Source organism: Haplochromis burtoni, unplaced genomic scaffold, assembly GCF_018398535.1.
Source record: "Haplochromis burtoni strain Fernald_Lab_line unplaced genomic scaffold, NCSU_Asbu1 Contig_81, whole genome shotgun sequence".
In the NCBI taxonomy this organism is placed as follows: Eukaryota; Metazoa; Chordata; class Actinopteri; order Cichliformes; family Cichlidae; genus Haplochromis; species Haplochromis burtoni.
In genome coordinates, this window is record NW_024582442.1 from 524,163 (window position 1) to 542,029 (window position 17,867).

Sequence of the window (17,867 nt, forward strand, 5' to 3'; positions counted from 1 at the left end):
TTAAGTTGGTATAGTTTTTACATAAAAGTGCCAATATAGACTTGTTATGGTCAAAAGTGCCAAGGAAGGGGAGTATGTGGAAGTTGACATAATTTTATTGTACAGCGCAAGGGGGACACATTCTGGTGTATTAGAAGTCACAGGAAACACACAATATACACAGGAACGATGGCATTATCAGCAGTGGAGAGCTCATTATTAAGGCGGGGGGAAAAAACAATGTCCTCATTAGGTGACAGGAGCATTGGTGCTGGCTTAAGTGAGACATTTCCCAGGAGACAGTGATTCATTCCCCATTTTGGATCTCTGTTTCACTTTGTTTTCGATCGCTCATTAGTTTCACTTCCACACCTTTTTTTTTACTCTGATTTCCACTCGCTGCTTGCTTAGGTTTAGAAGCCCTGCACACTAAAAACAATCCTCAAGGCTTTTAAGTGCAATGCCAAGGGGTGTTGAGTGATAAGCACCTAGGCAATGGTGAGACCTATCTCTTTGAAACCAGTGGCTCTGTAACAAACGACAGCATTTTAGCTCTGAAAATAAGAACAAATGGTTAGAAAGACCTGTTAGAGACATCATGCACTGGTTTGGTTAAATAATTAGACATAAGCAGTGGAAATAGTGAATGTAAACAAACTGCTTTGGAGCCCAAAATAGTATTTCTGTTTATAGCTGAACGCATGGAAGTTTTAGTCAAGTATATTTGCTTTAAGATAATTTTAAATGTCTCAGCATGTATTGCGGGCATGCTGTGAAGGGCCCGTCAAGGTGAATGATGCATTAATAAGCGAAGGCCTTATTACAGTAAACAAGTCAACAGGTTGTGAGTCATTTTCATGAAAGCGAAGCTGGTACGTGACACCTCTTAGCCGATTTTAAAGATCATCATCCACGGGGGAAAAGAACATGTATTTTTGGACTAAAATGCAGCAATAAACCTACAACACCCCCCGCCGCCCCCTTCCCCATCTCTCCTGTGGTCCCTCCCTGGTGGTGACATTAAACACTGAGCTGCCTCCGCCTCCATTCTACGGAATAGGTCAGCTCCCTGGCTGCCGTCTGCCTGCAAACACACACCTTTTACCAGCCGGTCTGCAATTACACACACACACACACACACACACACACACACACACACACACACACACAGGCAGAAGGAGGTATGAGTAGATGCAGAGGCTCATACGCTAATGAATGCAAGTACACACACACCTCATATACTGTGGGTGTATAAATTATTCATAGAACTTTGAATTTATTCATCTAATAAATTCAATTGCCTGACTTCATTATCTTGAAGTGCTAAATAATACTATATTTATGCTTTCACCTTAGTCAAGTTCTTATTAACAATAAAGGGGGCATTTCAGTGTTTGTTGTTGATCTTATTTATCTCAGCAGCTGAATAAACAATATTAAGTCTAATAAGTTTGCATATCCCACTGACATTATTTTAGGATACATTAAGGCAGAATCAAGTTTGAATGACATTTAGTTACTGCATTTTTTAGTTACAGCAACATCAGTGTGTTGTTAATGTGCCATTCGATGTGGGATAAGAGTTACTTATGTTTTGGGGGAAGTGTCACAAGCTGACATGTACAGTCTGTGCTTGACTGACAGAGGCAGTTTGAGTTTGAAAGGTGTCAAAGTAAATAAGCAGTAGACTGTGTGTTATTAACAGTGATTTCAAAGCTCCACAACAATATCTGTAGAGCATGCAGGTACATGCACTTTTGCATTCTTGCTAACCATATATTTAGCTTTGTAGCCTGCAAAGTGACATTAGTGCAGGACAGCACATTGGAGTATGTTCCCAAGTTAAATAGGCTCATCAGGGAAGCTAATATGGCTTATTGTTGAGTCTCCTGGGCATCAGTGTTGTTGTTTGATTACGCTGCCTACACTTTATAGCATTAACATTCATCTGGCTGTTTTCATATACATCAATGGATATTCAATTGTATTTCACTGGGATAATGCATTAAATTGGAGGATATACAATATTCTCTTTGTTTATTTATGACTCCCTCAAGAGCTAATAATGGTATCGACTTTTGGTAATGGAGCACCAGGATAATGGGATGATCAGATTAAGGAAAAAGACCACTGAACCCTAATAGCCAAGGAGAGACTGCTACGCTAAGGTGTGTTATGCAATGACATGCTAACTAGACAAGTTGTTGTGTAGCTTAAAGAGCTAAAGGAGGCAAGTGTGGTGAAAGCAGCAATGGCTGAAACCATTTAGGAGTGCTAGTGGAGTTATATGTTTAGTTTATGATTCAATACTGATGAGCGATTGAGTTTTTTTGTACCTTAGGTATCATAGACAAGTTTATCCTTACATGCTGAATAAGAAGACGGACACTCAAAAGCACAGGAGATGGCAACAAGTTGCTGCCTTAGTGGCTTCACTCAAGATCACTGATAGACAGTAAGAGTCAGGAATGGAAGTGCTTTGTGTTATTATCCTGAAATTAACTATTTGTTTGAGACAGCAGGCCAAACCAATTTAGGGTCACTCTGTAATATCCCAGCTATCACTGGAGAACTCATATGCATTTTTCTGGATTATGGGAGGAAGCAGGAGTACTGGAGAAAACCCACACAGACACGGGGAGAACATGCGAACACCGCACAGGCCGGCCAGTGGAGTCAAACCCAGGACCTTGGTGTGAGGCGACACTGCTGCCTCTGCACATTTCCATTGGCTAAAATGTTTGCTCTGAAGCGCTCTTAATAGATTTTTACTTGCAATTAATTTTGTCATTTGTGAGTCATCACTGCTCGAGGCAAATCGAGCCATTTGGAGGATATAAAAAAAACAAATCTGCAGTGCAACATTTATGAGTTATGACCAAGCGTAACCCAGATGCTCTACTAAAATCTTACTGTGGCAGTGAGCTAATAAAAACCCACAGCTTTTGGGTCATCTGACACCCGATAACTAAGAAATAAACAATATGAGCAATACCAGGGTGATGGCAGCTTCACTGAATGAAATTAATGAATTAGAGCAGGTATAATGCAGTCCTGAAAGATGCTGAAAGGCTCCACTGGGGAACTCTGTGAATACTTCTCAGTGGGTTCATGATGAAGAGTAACACCTTTCACTTTACGTGCACCCCATTTTCTCCAGTTATTAATATAAACGCACAGATCAAAGCAAGTTTTTAAGTTCCTCTCATATTTCCTGTCTTGTGCTGGATAGGCAGAAATGTTTGCCGCTGCTGACCAAATGCTTTTCACATGCAGGAGACGCTGAAGGCAGAGCGAGATTAAGACAGCACACACCTGCACCGAGTGTTTGTGTGTGCGTGAGTGTTGACTTTATGACAGCAAAGCAAGTCTTATGTCCCTGGTCAGTGTTTGCGGTCGCATTCATGATGACTGAACGGCAATAAAAGCAAACTGCAGGAGCTGCAGGAAGAAGTGATGAACCTGAAGAAAACGTGATGAATGAGGTCAAAGGAAAGGGAGACGAGAAAGATGCATGAAGGTTGGGATTCAGATCTTTACAGAATTACAGACGTCTGATGATTAAGTAAGCACGTATGCATTCATCATGAGAAAACTGAACCTGAATCCAGACTCAATGTTCTAGTTTATTAATGTCAGGCAACAAAATGAGTCTTGATATCAGTGTGGAATTTGTTGGATGCCAACAGAGCCATGACAGCGACATCTGAATAAGAAATGAACATATGATAATACTAAATCTCTCCGCAATCCAGGTTGTTGTGCACATTAATCATCAATGGCGAAACTCAATTTGATCTTTATGAAATTACGCTCAGCGGTGAAGTGTTCATGCACTCTCATTAAGTTATTAAATCAGGTTAGGCTCAGTAGTTAGCTTCCTCGTCTCGAAGACTTCCCAACAGGCCACTCCAAGTCTTTCACCTGCTGAGACTGCAGGCTTTATGACTATTCATCTTCTACCCTTCACCTCAGTGGGGAGCAGGATCTGGCACAATCTTTAGTCTGTCTGCACTAAATGAGCTCCCGTTCATTCGGCAATTACATCCACTGATGAGTGCTTGTGTGTTTGGAATAATTAAAGACTGAGTAAGTGTCTTAGAGCAAAAGAAAAAGAACGATTTTGCTGTTATCTGAGGAGACTGCTGGATTGCACACCTCAAAAGTTTTTATCCAGGTTGGTGAACTCGGGCAATGGAGGTTCCCTGATGCAATCAGCATAATGGAAAATAAATAACCCATTTAAAAAGGTCAGAGGTTCTATTAGCCACTTTGAAGTCCTCTACAAAAGTGGCATCTGAAAACCCCCCAAAATGGACCAACCTCTCAAGGAAGAGAAAGTCCAACTTAACAGAGATCAAACCAGGTTAGTGTGAAGAGTACAAAGGGGCACAATGACACAGAGTCTCGACCCAAGAGATGCAAGCATGTCGGGGAGGCTAAACTCCTCGACAGTCTACCTTTCTGAGCGACTCGTCTCTTCAGTAACATTGCAGCCACAAGCACTGGCTCAGACTGACATAACTGGGGCAGGTATCTGTGTGGGTGTGTTACTGTGTGTGTACTTGACTGAGACAAAAAAAACAATCTAAAACTTGCATAAATAATTTAAAAGCAATGCAACCAAGTGGTCATGGCAACTAATAAACAGTACAGACAGTAATGATTTACTGATTTAAAACAGTAACCTTTTACACAGTTTCCCCGCCCGCTCATGACCGCAGCTGAGGGGCCACACATGCATCTGTCTTTTATTGATTGAATGTTATGGTCTATATATAAATAGATACAGTCCACATTATCTAATGAAATGTGGCAGCTTTACCATGTTTGTGGTAATAACTGTGAAAATGGAAAATATATATATCAAAAGGACTGCCTTAAATCTTCATGACATAAATTCAACAAGGTGCTGGAAGCATTCCTCAGAGATTCTGGTCCATATTGATCACACGGTCGCTGCAGATTTGTTAGCTGTACATCCATAAAGAGAATCTTTTGTTCCATGACACCCCAGAGGTGCTTTATTAGATTGACAAATGGTGACTGCAAAGGCCATTTCAGTACACTGAACTCATTGTGATGTTCAAGGAACGTGTCTGAAATGATTTGAGCTTTCTGTATAGTTTTATTTCAAGTTGCTTACTTCAAGGAAGACCCTACGAAAGCCACTACACTGTGATTATAACAAGTGGTTATTTGAGATATTGTTGCCTTTGTATCTGCTTGAAGCAGTCTGGCCATTCTCCTCTGACCTCTGAGATCAAAATCCCAGCAGATCAGCACTTCCTGAAATACTCAGACCAGCAAGTGTGGCACCAACAACCATGCCATGTTCAAAGTCACCTGAAATCACCTTTGTTTTCTACATTCTGAAGCTACGTTTGAACTTCAGGAGGTAACCTTGATCATGTCCACATACCTTGGACAGCTGCCATGTGAGTGGCTGATTAGATGTTTCTAGCAGAAATATGCCAATTAAAGTCACATATCATCATAAACTGTACTGACATAACATCATACAGTCTTTACAGTAACTGCCAGTATGTTTATATATGAGGGAATGCTAAGGCCAGTCATGGACCATGTGGGGTCTCCATGAGGCCCATTTGCAGGCACGCTAATTATACTACCGTCTGCCTGTATCTACATTGTACCCTGATTACTGCTCCTCCTCTAGCTCATCACAGCCTGGTAAGGATTGTCCTTTTGACACAAACAGCATATTATAAACCACATTCCCCTCCTTTTGTCTCCCCCATTACACCCTTCCTTTCCCCTCCATCTTCCCACAAGCAGAAAGCCCTCCAGCTTACAGGCACCTTGCTCCATTTTGCCTTTCGTTTAGAGAAACAACAACACTGTAGACATTCCCTTTCTAGCCTATGTTTCCCATCGTTGCTCAACTTCCATAGTTCCTTTTTCCCCACCCTTCATTTCTTGTGAGCATCTCACATTAGCTACCTCTCTAACTTTTCAGGCTACTTTTAAAAGCCCAAGGCCCCCGGTACGGCAACCCACTAATCGTTTCTTAATCTTTTTAATAATAAAAAAACCCCAAAAACCTTTGATAGAATACAAACGTTTCCACCTTACACTTCTCTTGATGCCTCAGTTTCCCTTTGCCAAGTCTTTAGTCTTTACCTGGATGTGAATATTTCTCTTTTTTCAAAAGCAGCTGCACTCTGGGCAAACACATTTCTCCGCTTTCGATTTCCTCTTATTAAAAGGAGAAAATTAATTCTCATCCATGACCTAGCCACATTAATTAAAATTCCAAGAAGAAGCCGCACATATGGGCCATGCATTGCATGTTAATAAGGAAGATGAATCCTTCCATTTGTGCTGATATAATATCTGTGTTGATCTTCAAGATGATCACGCTTTAATTACCCTCCATAACAAATGCGTTGGTCACACAAAGCTGGAAGAACTGTTCAGGGGAAATGTATCGTCATTAGCTCATTGACTCTTTAATCTAAACAATATTTGAAACCAAGCGTCCTGTAAATAACGTACCAGCTGTGTGGGATGAAACAAGTCTGAGGATTTAATCTCTGTGTCCACTGATATTATGTAGCTTTTAGTTACGCCTATAATTTTTCAGAGTTTTAGAACTTTATTAGCAGTAACACAGCTGTTATTCTGAAACTCTGTAGTAAATCTTTGCCATCTTCATAATTACTTCGCACTAATTTCCACCTCCCGTGCTTGCTTTCCTCTTCAGGTCTTGGGGGTTTATTTAGGAAGGAGGCTTCTGTCATTTTCCGCCTGTAAGCAGATTTTAATGAGCTAATAACTGTTAATAAGTAGAAGGAAGTGCCACTTATCATACATGCTGCGGAGTATGAACAAGTATACAGCAGAAGTGAAAACACAAACGCAGCGGTGTTGCATAATCACATTATTAAATATGTTGTCTTTCGAAAGAAGACAGTTGGTGTTGCTTTATTCAGCTGTTAGAGCCACATTTGCTGTTTTATCTAGCTAAACATAACAGAAAATAGACAAAAAAAAGTTTGCTGTGAATTAACTGTGAGATTTTTTAGTGGCAATAATAGTTCTGGTCCAGCAGCTCTGGAGCCACATCACTTTTTCTCATCTCCACTGGATACCTGTTAGTTTAACAAAAACATGTGACGACGCCTGACTGTTAGTCTCAACCTTATCCTCTGCATGTGTTCCAGATTTCTAGCAAGCATGGCAGGGCTCAGCAAGTAGTGCCAGCTATAAACACCTGAGCTCCGCATTCTATAAATGACTATAAATGTATGGTTGGCTTCTTTCTGCCTCACGCTTAACTACCTGTTTGTCACCGTGCCATGTAACAGCTTGGTTTCTCTTTAGTTTCTTTGCACTTGCAACAGCAATAAACACTTCTACACCCATGCACGTCCTACACCCCAATCTTACTGATTTGCACACCTTAAAAATTGCTTTGTTAAACTGCTGAACAGTGTGTCCACCTTTTTTGTAGGGGTGTTAGGAGCCAGGTTGTGCAACCAGATCCCGGATGAGCCCCCAATTTGTCACAACCTTGCTTATTAGCAAATCAAGAAAATCAGGGGTTAAGGGTGTAACTGCAACTGCAAAGACAGCATAAAAAAGTGAAGAGAACACAAGTTGATGACGTGTACACATAACTAGCTATGGACTACAACTAACAAAAAATAAACTTTACTTATGAAGAAAAAAATCTCTCTTCCTAAGATTGTTAGGAAGATTTTTTCACTTTTACCATTTGGGCTTGATCTGCTGAATTTTACTTTAAAAATGTTTTTAAAAAGAGTAGTTTAACTATTTTTTAAAGATATTACGTTATTACCATATTGTTTTTACTGGTAACAAGTAAAATGGCCTCACAATTGTTTTGAAATCACAATTGTTTTAAAATCACAATTGTTTTACTTAGCTGGCAATTAAACAAAACAAAACAACCTCCCCCCATACTACTATAATTAATAACACAAGAGCATTTCATTATTGTGGGGCAATCGTGGCTCAGGAGTTGGCGGTTTTGTCTTGTAATCTGAAGGTTGCCGGTCGTTGTGTCCTTGGGCAAGACACTTCACCCATTGCCTATGGTGGTGGCCAGAGGGCCCGGTGGCGCCAGTGTCCGGCAGCCTCGCCTCTGTCAGTGCGCCCCAGGTGCAATGAAGCTTGCCATCACTAGTGTATGAATGTGTGTGTGAATGTGTGTGTGAATGGGTGGATGACTGAATGTGTAAAGCGCTTTGGGGTCCATAGGGACTAAGTAAAGCGCTATACAAATACAGGCCATTTACCATTTACTATGTAATATCAAAATAGGGAATATCATAAACAACCATTGGAAGAGTAGTAGTAGTAGTAGTAGAATAATAGTAAAACATTTGAACTATTTCTGTCTAATTTATACAAATTCATTTCCCTCTCTTTTGTGCCATCATACTTTTTGAAAGTTTTTTGCCATTGAAACTAAGATGCAGTGTGTAAGAGGTGCTGGCTTATTGGCTTACTAGCTCAGGTCTTCTAAATTTCCCTATACTTACTGCTGTGCAGGGACAACACTGCTATAACAGAAGCAGGCAATCGCAGGAGTCAGCCAGTGGCTGCGCTACAGTACAGACGCCCCACTGAGGGTGTTTGGGTAAGCTGGCCATTTTTTAGTGCACACGAGCTGGATGATAATAAGGGCAAAGAGACCGGAGGCGAGGAGAAGCAGACTGTGTGCTTCACTGTGTGAGTGCTTTCCCTCTCTATCCAGAACAGGCTGGGGAGAGTCACGTAAAAACAGTGCTTGGCACACTCCAACATTTACATACGCTGCATTTAGGCAATGTGTGATGTATTATTTCACACACCATATCAACAGCACAAAAAAACTTCTAAAGCCAAGTGTGTCTATGCACTCACACTCAAGCACAGTGTAAACATGGCAGGGATATCAATAAAATGCATTTACTGCAGATGAGATTTACACATTTCCTGTGCAATTAGGTGAGCAAGGCTGGCTGTTTAAAAGCCATAAATAGCATCTTATTGACGCTGTTATCATGCCCATCGTACACTTTCTGTATACAGATGAAGGTCTTGGAAGTACCATAACACTCCTATTCTGTATAAAACTGAATCCTGCCTAAGGACAGCATGTGGATAACCTCAGGTGTCCTCACCAAGCTCTAAATAAATGCATTAACTACCATGTGGGCTTATGAAAGCAGGCATGATACTGATAACTCCAGATTGCAATTTGATATCTCTAATTAAATCAGCAGCTAATGTAATTGCTCAAATTTTCCAGCTGTTCAGACATCTGAGATTATTGAGCTTTTTGATTCTGATAGTTAAACTACGTGGTTTCATGCACACCATGTCATTAACATAGCATTCAGGCCTGTGCATAAGTCTTGAGCCACCTCTCTCTCTCTCTCTCTTTTTTTTCTTTGAAAGAGCCAGATGTTATTATATTTTTTTAAAGTGGTCTGTAGAATAGTTCTAAAGCCTTCCTGAAGGTCTTTCTAAGTTTTTAGTTGGACTTTGGCTGCTTTTTCACTGATTTTCAGTCCAGTTTTTATGTCTAACCATTGTCATGGCATGTCCTTTTATTCATTAGGTGACTTAACACTGGCCTATGAATAATTCAAGCATAAAAAAGGGACCAAACTCTAGTGCTGTGTCTACACACAGAGAGATTAGCAAGTAACAAATTTTAAATGTCATCTTTAGACACATTTTTAGGCAATATGAAAAATGCCCAAAACAAACAAACAAACAAAAGCCAAGAAAATTTTTGGTTCAACATGGATGGATGAAGTCAGAGAGGTACAACAGTAAGCGTTTACAGCCATCTGTAAAACATGGTGGAGGATTTGGGGGCTGCATTTAAACCAGTGGTGTTGAGGCCTTCTCAAAATTAATGGGCTTATGAATGCAGAAAAGCCCAGTGAGATTTTGACACATCATGCGATACCATCTGGAACAGCTTCATTTTTTTAGCACGACATCCCAAACACACTATAAACACAACTGTTCCTAAAGACTACCTGAATAGACATGAAAGCAGCTTTAGCAAGTTCAGGCTGTGATGAAGAACAACGGTGATCATACCCAATATTGACTTTCAAGCTTTTTTGAATTGTACAAACTCTGTTATGCACGAATTAATAGATTGCTGTAAAAGACAAAGTTATAACACTGATGACCACATCGACACACCTGTTGAACATATTTGTTATTCCCATGCTTATTCCCATGAGGGTCTCTACAAATAAAAGGAATATTTTGACTAAAATCTTCTAAATTTGTATGCATGTGCTAATATGTTCATCAATAATAACATACCTAACATTCTTAATAGCATAAATTTAATTTGTATCGTTTGACACAGAACAATAAAACTGCTGAAAACCCAAAAACAAATCAACAAATCTGGTTTAATCATAATAATAAAACAGAAAGTAGAAAAATGTTTTTCCACATGGTTTCTCTTTGAGAGCAATCTGTGTGGAATTACCAGAGGCTGTCTCAGTGCGGGACATCTGTTCAGCCTAAAGTAAGGTTGCTTACTACTCAACACGCAGATTGTGATTTTTGACTGAGAGCAGCCTCGTGTCCCTCAGTGTCATGGCCTTGCATAATCACGATGTCAGTAATATAAGAGGCGATCTGTTCCGCTGAGTTAATGACACACAGCAGAGATTCATTTTTTTGACCTTCCTCTCTTACATACTGCACAGAGTATATGTCAAGTTAATTCATCATCTTTTCCCGCTCTTGGGCTGAACTCTGCAGCACGTGTTGACGCACCGAGTGAGGCTCGGCTCTCTAAGCTGTAATCTGCTCTCTGTGCATTTCAGCATTAACATGTAGAGGGATTTGATATTGTGTAAGCCACGTTCTGTTGCGAGCGTGTTAGGCTAGCTTACACAGCTGTTGCTGCAGATCAAAGCTGAGTTGATGGGAAGGTAATGGCTCGAAGCTGGGAGACTAATGGGGCGACACACTGCTAAAATGTAGGCTACTGTATTCTACGGCAGACGAGCCTAATGCTATAGCAAAGCACTTTGGCATGTATGTGATGTATAGCAGCTAGAAAGAAATCTGAAAACATCAGGAGTTTGAAAGTGAATTAAAGGACAATTTTAAATTTAAGTAAGTAACAGTAAAAGGGAATAAAGGGAACACAGATATCGAGAGTAACTGGGCTACTACACTAACTGTATGAGGACAGAGACTGCAACTTTTCAGGGTAAAAAAACCCAAACCCAAGCAGTCAGCTGTCACAGCTGCCAACAGCATTGGGAGGAGATGGAAGGAACAGGGGATTTGCCATGTTTTAGCTCACCAACTGTCAATGTGTCAAAGTGATGCAGAAACATGCAGAAACTCGACTCTTTTCATCTGAGTCGTGATGCCCTGGCTCTTTTCCTCCATACAGGTAGGCAGTAAGCAGATGACAGTCTACAGGTACTCTCCTCCAGGCCAATTTAAAAAAAAAAAAGCCCGCCACATTGGGGCTTTTTTCCAGCACAAATATATGCAACATTAACAACATAAGCACCTCTGGGGGGATTCAGCATGCAGTGAGTGATTTTGCACTCACAGTCATGTCATCAACATCAGTGTTGCAGTGTATGTATAGAACCCCCCGTATTTACCCGTTGCACTACCAAAAACTGTTACGCTACTTGGCACATTGCTTTTGCAGAACTCCAAAAACACTGACTTAGATGTGCTGTTTTGTAATCAGTTAACAAGTAAGGGTTAAACCTCACACACACGCACCTGTGTCACAAACACCAGGACAGTTGGTGTTATTTTTGTGACCAAAAGGTCACACCTAATGCGATGAAAACCAAGCCAGAACGAAATGTTGGTCATTTCTTGGTCATGTTTACTGTGCTGTGTTCCCTCTCACCTTGTGTGGTCCGTGTCACCGCTGTACTCTCTCTGAGGTTTCGAGTTTCTTGTGTTATTGTATTTTTGCATGTTCAAGTTTAAGAGTATAGCAATAAAAGTGGCCTTTTTGAGTTTACGTTCTCCCTCTGGAGTCCTGCATACGGTTCCATCCTCCACCTGCCACACAGCCGAAACATGACCAGATGAATAATGGATCGAGGGGAAAACTGAACTCTTAAAAAGAATCAAATGAAACAGATTAGAAACTCACAGTTATGATTCCAGTTTAAATTTCACCTCATGCCTCTTCTTTCTTTTCAACACATTAAATGAACTTAAAGTAATGGATGCTTCACTTGCAGAGTCTCAACAAAAACTGAAAACGATGAACTCCTCAGTTAGTATTTACTACACGCTTCTTGTGCTGAATTGCCTACAGGTGCTTGTGATATTACATCCACCTCTTGTGGCAAAATAAGCAGACACTCACACACACCAAGGCAGAGAAAGTTAAGTGTACTTTCAGTGCCACACAGTCATGTGTGCAGGTTGATTAATTAGCTCAAGTCTCCCGCACACACATAAGTATTCTGACTGACACATAGCCCTCTCAATGTCTTGTTTTAGCTCATCCACAAAGCACTTTTCTTTCTTGAGAACTACCGAGCTTGTGGTGATCTCACTAGCAAATTCATACTTACAATTATTTTTCTCTCTCTCAGCTTTCTTCGACAGCATCCTCATTTTCACCAGAGCCAGTGGCTAATAGCTCTCCCTTACAGTGTAGATTTCAGCAGAGTCAGAATGTCAACAAGCCCGAGCACTGATGGCTGCTGTAATGGGGAGCAGAGGGTACAAGTTGGCCTTACTGGTTTACATAGATACTTTCTGAGTGTGGGAATTGTAAAAGTCTCATGAATGCATCACAGTGGCAACATACTTTAGGCCAAAAAGCTGTGCACGTACACTATACAGAACTGGTGGAGATGAATGAGATTAATGAATTAATTTGCTTTACCCCACTGTTTAATGTTCTCCCCAGTCAGCCTTCTGTAGTTCTGGTGGCTGGCTAAGATTCATCCAGTGTCACAACCAGTTTACCAGTCCATGCACATTCGCATCACAGCCAGAGTCTGCAAGCTTCAAGCATGGCAGGGTCTTTATTTGCAAATGCTGCCATACACGTGCCTGTTTGCAGTCCTCCCATAAAAACCAACAGCACGTAGCTCAAAGTAAATGACATCGTGCATAGGAGGAATGTTGATTGGTTGAAAAGTGGTCTAGAGAATCAAAAGGATGACAGTGGAGTTAAAAAAAATGGGAGAAATGTGAAAAAAAAAACTTTTAAAAAATGACCAGCAACTGCAGAAGCAAGAGACTTGTTGTTTGTGACACTGCCCCCTGGTGACAATAAACCACTACAACATGTAGACAACACACTACGAAGCTGTCTGCAGGTAAAAACCGACGCAAACAGACACAAATGCATTGCATTCCTGCAAATCTGTCTTTAGCATTCGCTTGAGGCAGGAAAGAGAAAGAAATTTAACTCTCACATGACATCAAAGCTAGTAAAAAATAAAACCACATCACAGTAGAGACATTAATGGCTCTTACACATCCTAATGTGATACTGAGTTGGAATATAGCCGCCAACTACACCACCAAAAATTTTCACCATTCACGGTGCTACCAGCTGTAGCACTGCAGTAAGTCCAGTCAGTGATCCGTCAATAAATCATCGCATTTCATCAAGCTGGACAACATCCAGCTGGTCGGGATAATGATGTCAGATTTTTCCCAGAAGATTAGGAAACGGCATGGGAGAAGAGTGTTTTGGGCAGTTTTGATCCAGCTGTTTGTGCAGACATTACCTCAAGTTTATTTACAGAGCTGGGAGATGGACCTTATTACAGATGAAACAAACAGTCAACTGGAACAAAACCAGCATTTTAGATAACGGAATAAGTGTGGGAGATTTTCAGGAAAAAAAATGCTTCTAATTGTTAGTCAGCAAAACAAACTTCAAAAATTTAAATATTTTACAGCTTCAATGTTTGTTTGTTTTTTTAAAAAGAGCTAAAGTTATGTAACCAATCAGTTGTGAAAAATATAATGTTACATGCTGCCACTGAGTCTCTGGGAAGGATAATACTTCTCACCAAGAGAAAAAGATGATGGTTGCATTGACGGGGTGATGATTAGATGGATATGTCATATATACTAAGATTAAAAAGGCTTTGATTGTGCACAGTTAAAGTGAAGCACAGCTTGAGAAAAAAAAAAGATGGCAGAGCTGACTCTTAAAATAAATATCAGAAGGCTGGTTGGAGAGAAACAGAATAATCTCCTCAGACACAGCAACCACATCTGTCAATGAAATCCAGTGAAATCACAAAAAAGACTTGATCTGGTCAAAGATCTGGGCCCATTGTGAAAATGTAATCTGGTTGTGAAATCCATATTGTTTCTCCGTGAATGAGTCACCTTCATTCACAGGTTTCAGAGTGATCCTTGACTGATAATACAGAACTATTTACCGCCTACGCCTCAGTGTGCTGAATGAGAAACAGAAAGAGGAAAGAGAGAGAGGGCGCCTTTCACTCACATGCTAATCTGAACATCTCTCTGTCTTCTCCATGTCAATCTGCGAGTGGATCAAAGCATCTGCTGGACAGATGACGCCATTCGCACGCCGAGGCTGGTGCAAGGGTCACTCTCAACCCACAGTGCAAAAGGGACTTAGGGTGTGTATATATGTGTGTGTGTGTGTGTGAGTAAGAGAGAAAGTGACAGTGAGTGTGTGTGTGTTTCCAAGCCTGAAGCCAGACTCAGAGAGCCTTGACACCACACATGCTGAATCAGAAGCTGAGGTGCAGAGATGGGGGAGTGTGTGGAGTGATGGTGAGAGGGAGGGATTAACAGGTGCTAGTGAGTCATTGTCACTATTAAACGCAGATACTTCTTAATGCATTAGTGCATGATGGTAAAATCATATATACTCATTAGGGAGAAGGTGTGAGGTTTTTTTTTCTTGCGCTTGCTGAAGCCACCGACCAACTGGCCGCTTGGTCCTTTAGTTTATTACTATTATGCATGGAAATTGTTCTGATTTAGGAAAGTGTCAAAAACTGATGGAATTAAATAAAATGAAGTGCTCTGCAGGTTTTTAAAGCTCTGTCGGTGAGTAAGTCCTGTATCATCACTGAAATTCAAAGAGGTTCATACCCTATTCACCGTTTGCCAAGCTAGCCGGTGGATAATGGGCGCTAACAACATGGCAAAACTCACAATGAGCACTTCAAGCTAGCAATGTAGGTGTACATGTTAGCAAGAGCGAGAGAAAGGGAGGGAGAGATAACAGAAGCACAGAAAGATAGAGAGGAATAGTTAGGCATGAAGACAGAGCAGAGTCGAGGAGATACATGGATGAATAACAAGGAAACAGCCCAGGAGTGCTAGAGAAAATGAGCAATGGGCCTCAGAAGGTGGGAGAAATGAGTAATGACTGTTAAAGTAGCTAAACCGAGATGAAGAGAAGCCAACAGAGAGTAACCGCTTTAATAAAAAGTTGATCAACACCAGGCATTAAAGATGTGCTCTTTCTCTCTTGATTGCCTGGGATGTAACCGCTTTCACCAAACTGTACTGGGTTTATGTTTTCTTAAACCACTTTAATGGCGTTTGATGTTATTTAATGAAGAAAACATGGAAATTTTCGAGAGGAGGTGCTGATCACAGAGTATCGTCGCAGGAGTTAATCAAGCATTTGAGACAATGCAGTCATTAAAAACAAAGCTTTTGATTACAGTTTGTGAGAGAATATTAGCGTGAGAGTGCGCCTAGTCTTCTAATCGGCTTTGCGAGGGAGCATTCATTAGCAGTTCTTTCAGTCTGGTGAAGCTGAAATGTGAGAACACCAGAGCCCAATTGGAGTATTATGTTTGCCCACTTAAAGAAGATGAAGAGCTGGAGATGAAGAGCTGGAGATGAAGAGCTGGTTTGACAGGATGGGGAGTTTACAGTGTTTTTCTTGCAGCGGGCGGTGTGGCCGTGCTTGACCCCCACCTCTTATCTAACCAAGGACAGATCGCATCATGGCCGGCGGAAAGGGGAGGCTGAGGTTCAACTGTTACAGCAGGGTCACACGTGCGCCCCTGACAAGGATGCTGTACCTCGAGGGACCTTTGTTCCAACACCACCCTGAACCAGACAGCGTCACATGCAGTTTGAGGAATAAAAGATGACCAGTGAGGGATAATGTTATCACACCTGATGTGTAGATGCAAAAAACAAACAAAAAGTGCCTCACATGTTTTATACTACAAATAGATGAATGACTCAATATAGTCACTATTGTAAAATCAATACAGTGATCTTACAATACAAGAAATCTCTCTGTCTGTCTGTTCGTCCGTGAACTCCTCCCAAACCGTCAGGAGCTGAGCATCCAAATTTGGCAGGTACATCTCAGGCACCTGAAGGTTCTTATCTACATTGCGACACATCATGTTGCCTAGCAACGGCATAAAATGAGCTGCCTTTAGCATTTACGCACGTATAACATCTTGCAAAAACATCGAATGATTTTTGTTTCATACAGTACCATCTAATTTATATCCACAAAAGCTGAATTATGCCTGCCATATTAGGATGTCACAACGTTGCCTGGCAACCACCGAGTAATAGGCCAAAATGACCTGGGTTTGGCCTTTATGCATCTATAATATCTTTATTTCAAGACAAAAAAAATCTCATTTATATCCATAAAAGTTCAATTATATGTGTCCCTAGCAACTACCTAGCAACAAGCTAAAATGACCCATTTCCAGCAAACTAGCAACATCCACCACCTCTGTTTTTGATACTTTTCTCAATATGGTCAAGTTTATCAGCCAAAAGCATGCACAGGCACAAACTTGACAATTTTGTCACATTGGCATGTACTAGTACGATATTTTTGACATAATGTTGTCTAACAGTGAATGCAGTCCTTAAAGATTTTAAAACACATGAGAGAGGTTTTATTATCTTTTTATATCTGACAGCTTCATCATCACATCCAATAAATCCATCAAATCCTACATTAAATACACCCTAACAGCTACGCTACAGACAGGTAAATGTTGATCATTTAAACAACTCTGAGACAGAACCACATTGTATATACTAATTTACCTACATTAGGCCTACAGCATTTTTTCCTTATTGATGTTCGCTTTGGTTGTAAATAGAGTGAGAAACGATTGAATCAGGGTTAGATTTAATATTGCTTTTAATTTGTTCATTTTTTGTAGTTATATAATCCCACAGAAAAACTAACAAAAATAGTGTGGTAAAGGTTATATCACCCATCGCTATTTCAGCAGATGTTTTGTGAACACATCATTATAGAAGGAAATGTTAATTTATGCTGGGCTAAGTTACTCATTGTGTATTTTCATGCTTTACTCTTGTGGACTCTCTTCATTACACTTTCTGTGGAGACTCTAAATATAGTGGATAAATCCTGTAATTAATTCCTACTTCAGTGTTTACACACAGAATCACACTGAGCTGTGACACGTCATAGAACTTACTACATATGCTATATATATTATTTGACTGGGAGTGCAGATAGATGCACTCAGGTGTATGCATAGAAAAACCTGGAGTCATGCAAAGCATTCACTTACATCTGTATCGGGACCCTTGTCGGCTCCGGGACACGAGAAGCTGACAAACTCATGGCACCGTTTGTGGACCACGAAACAGCAAACTGAGAGAAAAGAAGAAAGAGCAGAGAGTTTTACAGGAACAACTTAAGGCACAATATTGTGAGCTGTTTTGTCTTACAAGTTTATGAAGGCCATTCAACCATAAAATCTGCTTCTTTAAAAAAAAACATTTGCATTCACAAAAAAGTACCAACAATCCAAGTTTCAGACAAACAGTTAAGAGATAGAAGGAGACACAAAGAGGAATGTACTTGTCCATTGTCACAAACAAATGCAAGCAGACAAACAGAC

General features: G+C 40.6%; 1 protein-coding gene across 2 annotated transcripts in view; it reads right to left on the reverse strand.

Annotated features, from left to right (window-relative positions):
• prkcab (protein kinase C, alpha, b) overlaps nt 1-17,867 on the reverse strand; it is a 123,111-nt gene that overhangs the window by 67,313 nt on the left and 37,931 nt on the right. For both annotated transcript variants that reach the window (XM_005925396.3, XM_005925397.3), the window contains exon 3: nt 17,535-17,617. In XM_005925396.3, coding sequence (XP_005925458.1) covers nt 17,535-17,617 — 83 coding nt within the window. The remainder of the gene's footprint in view (nt 1-17,534; nt 17,618-17,867) is intronic.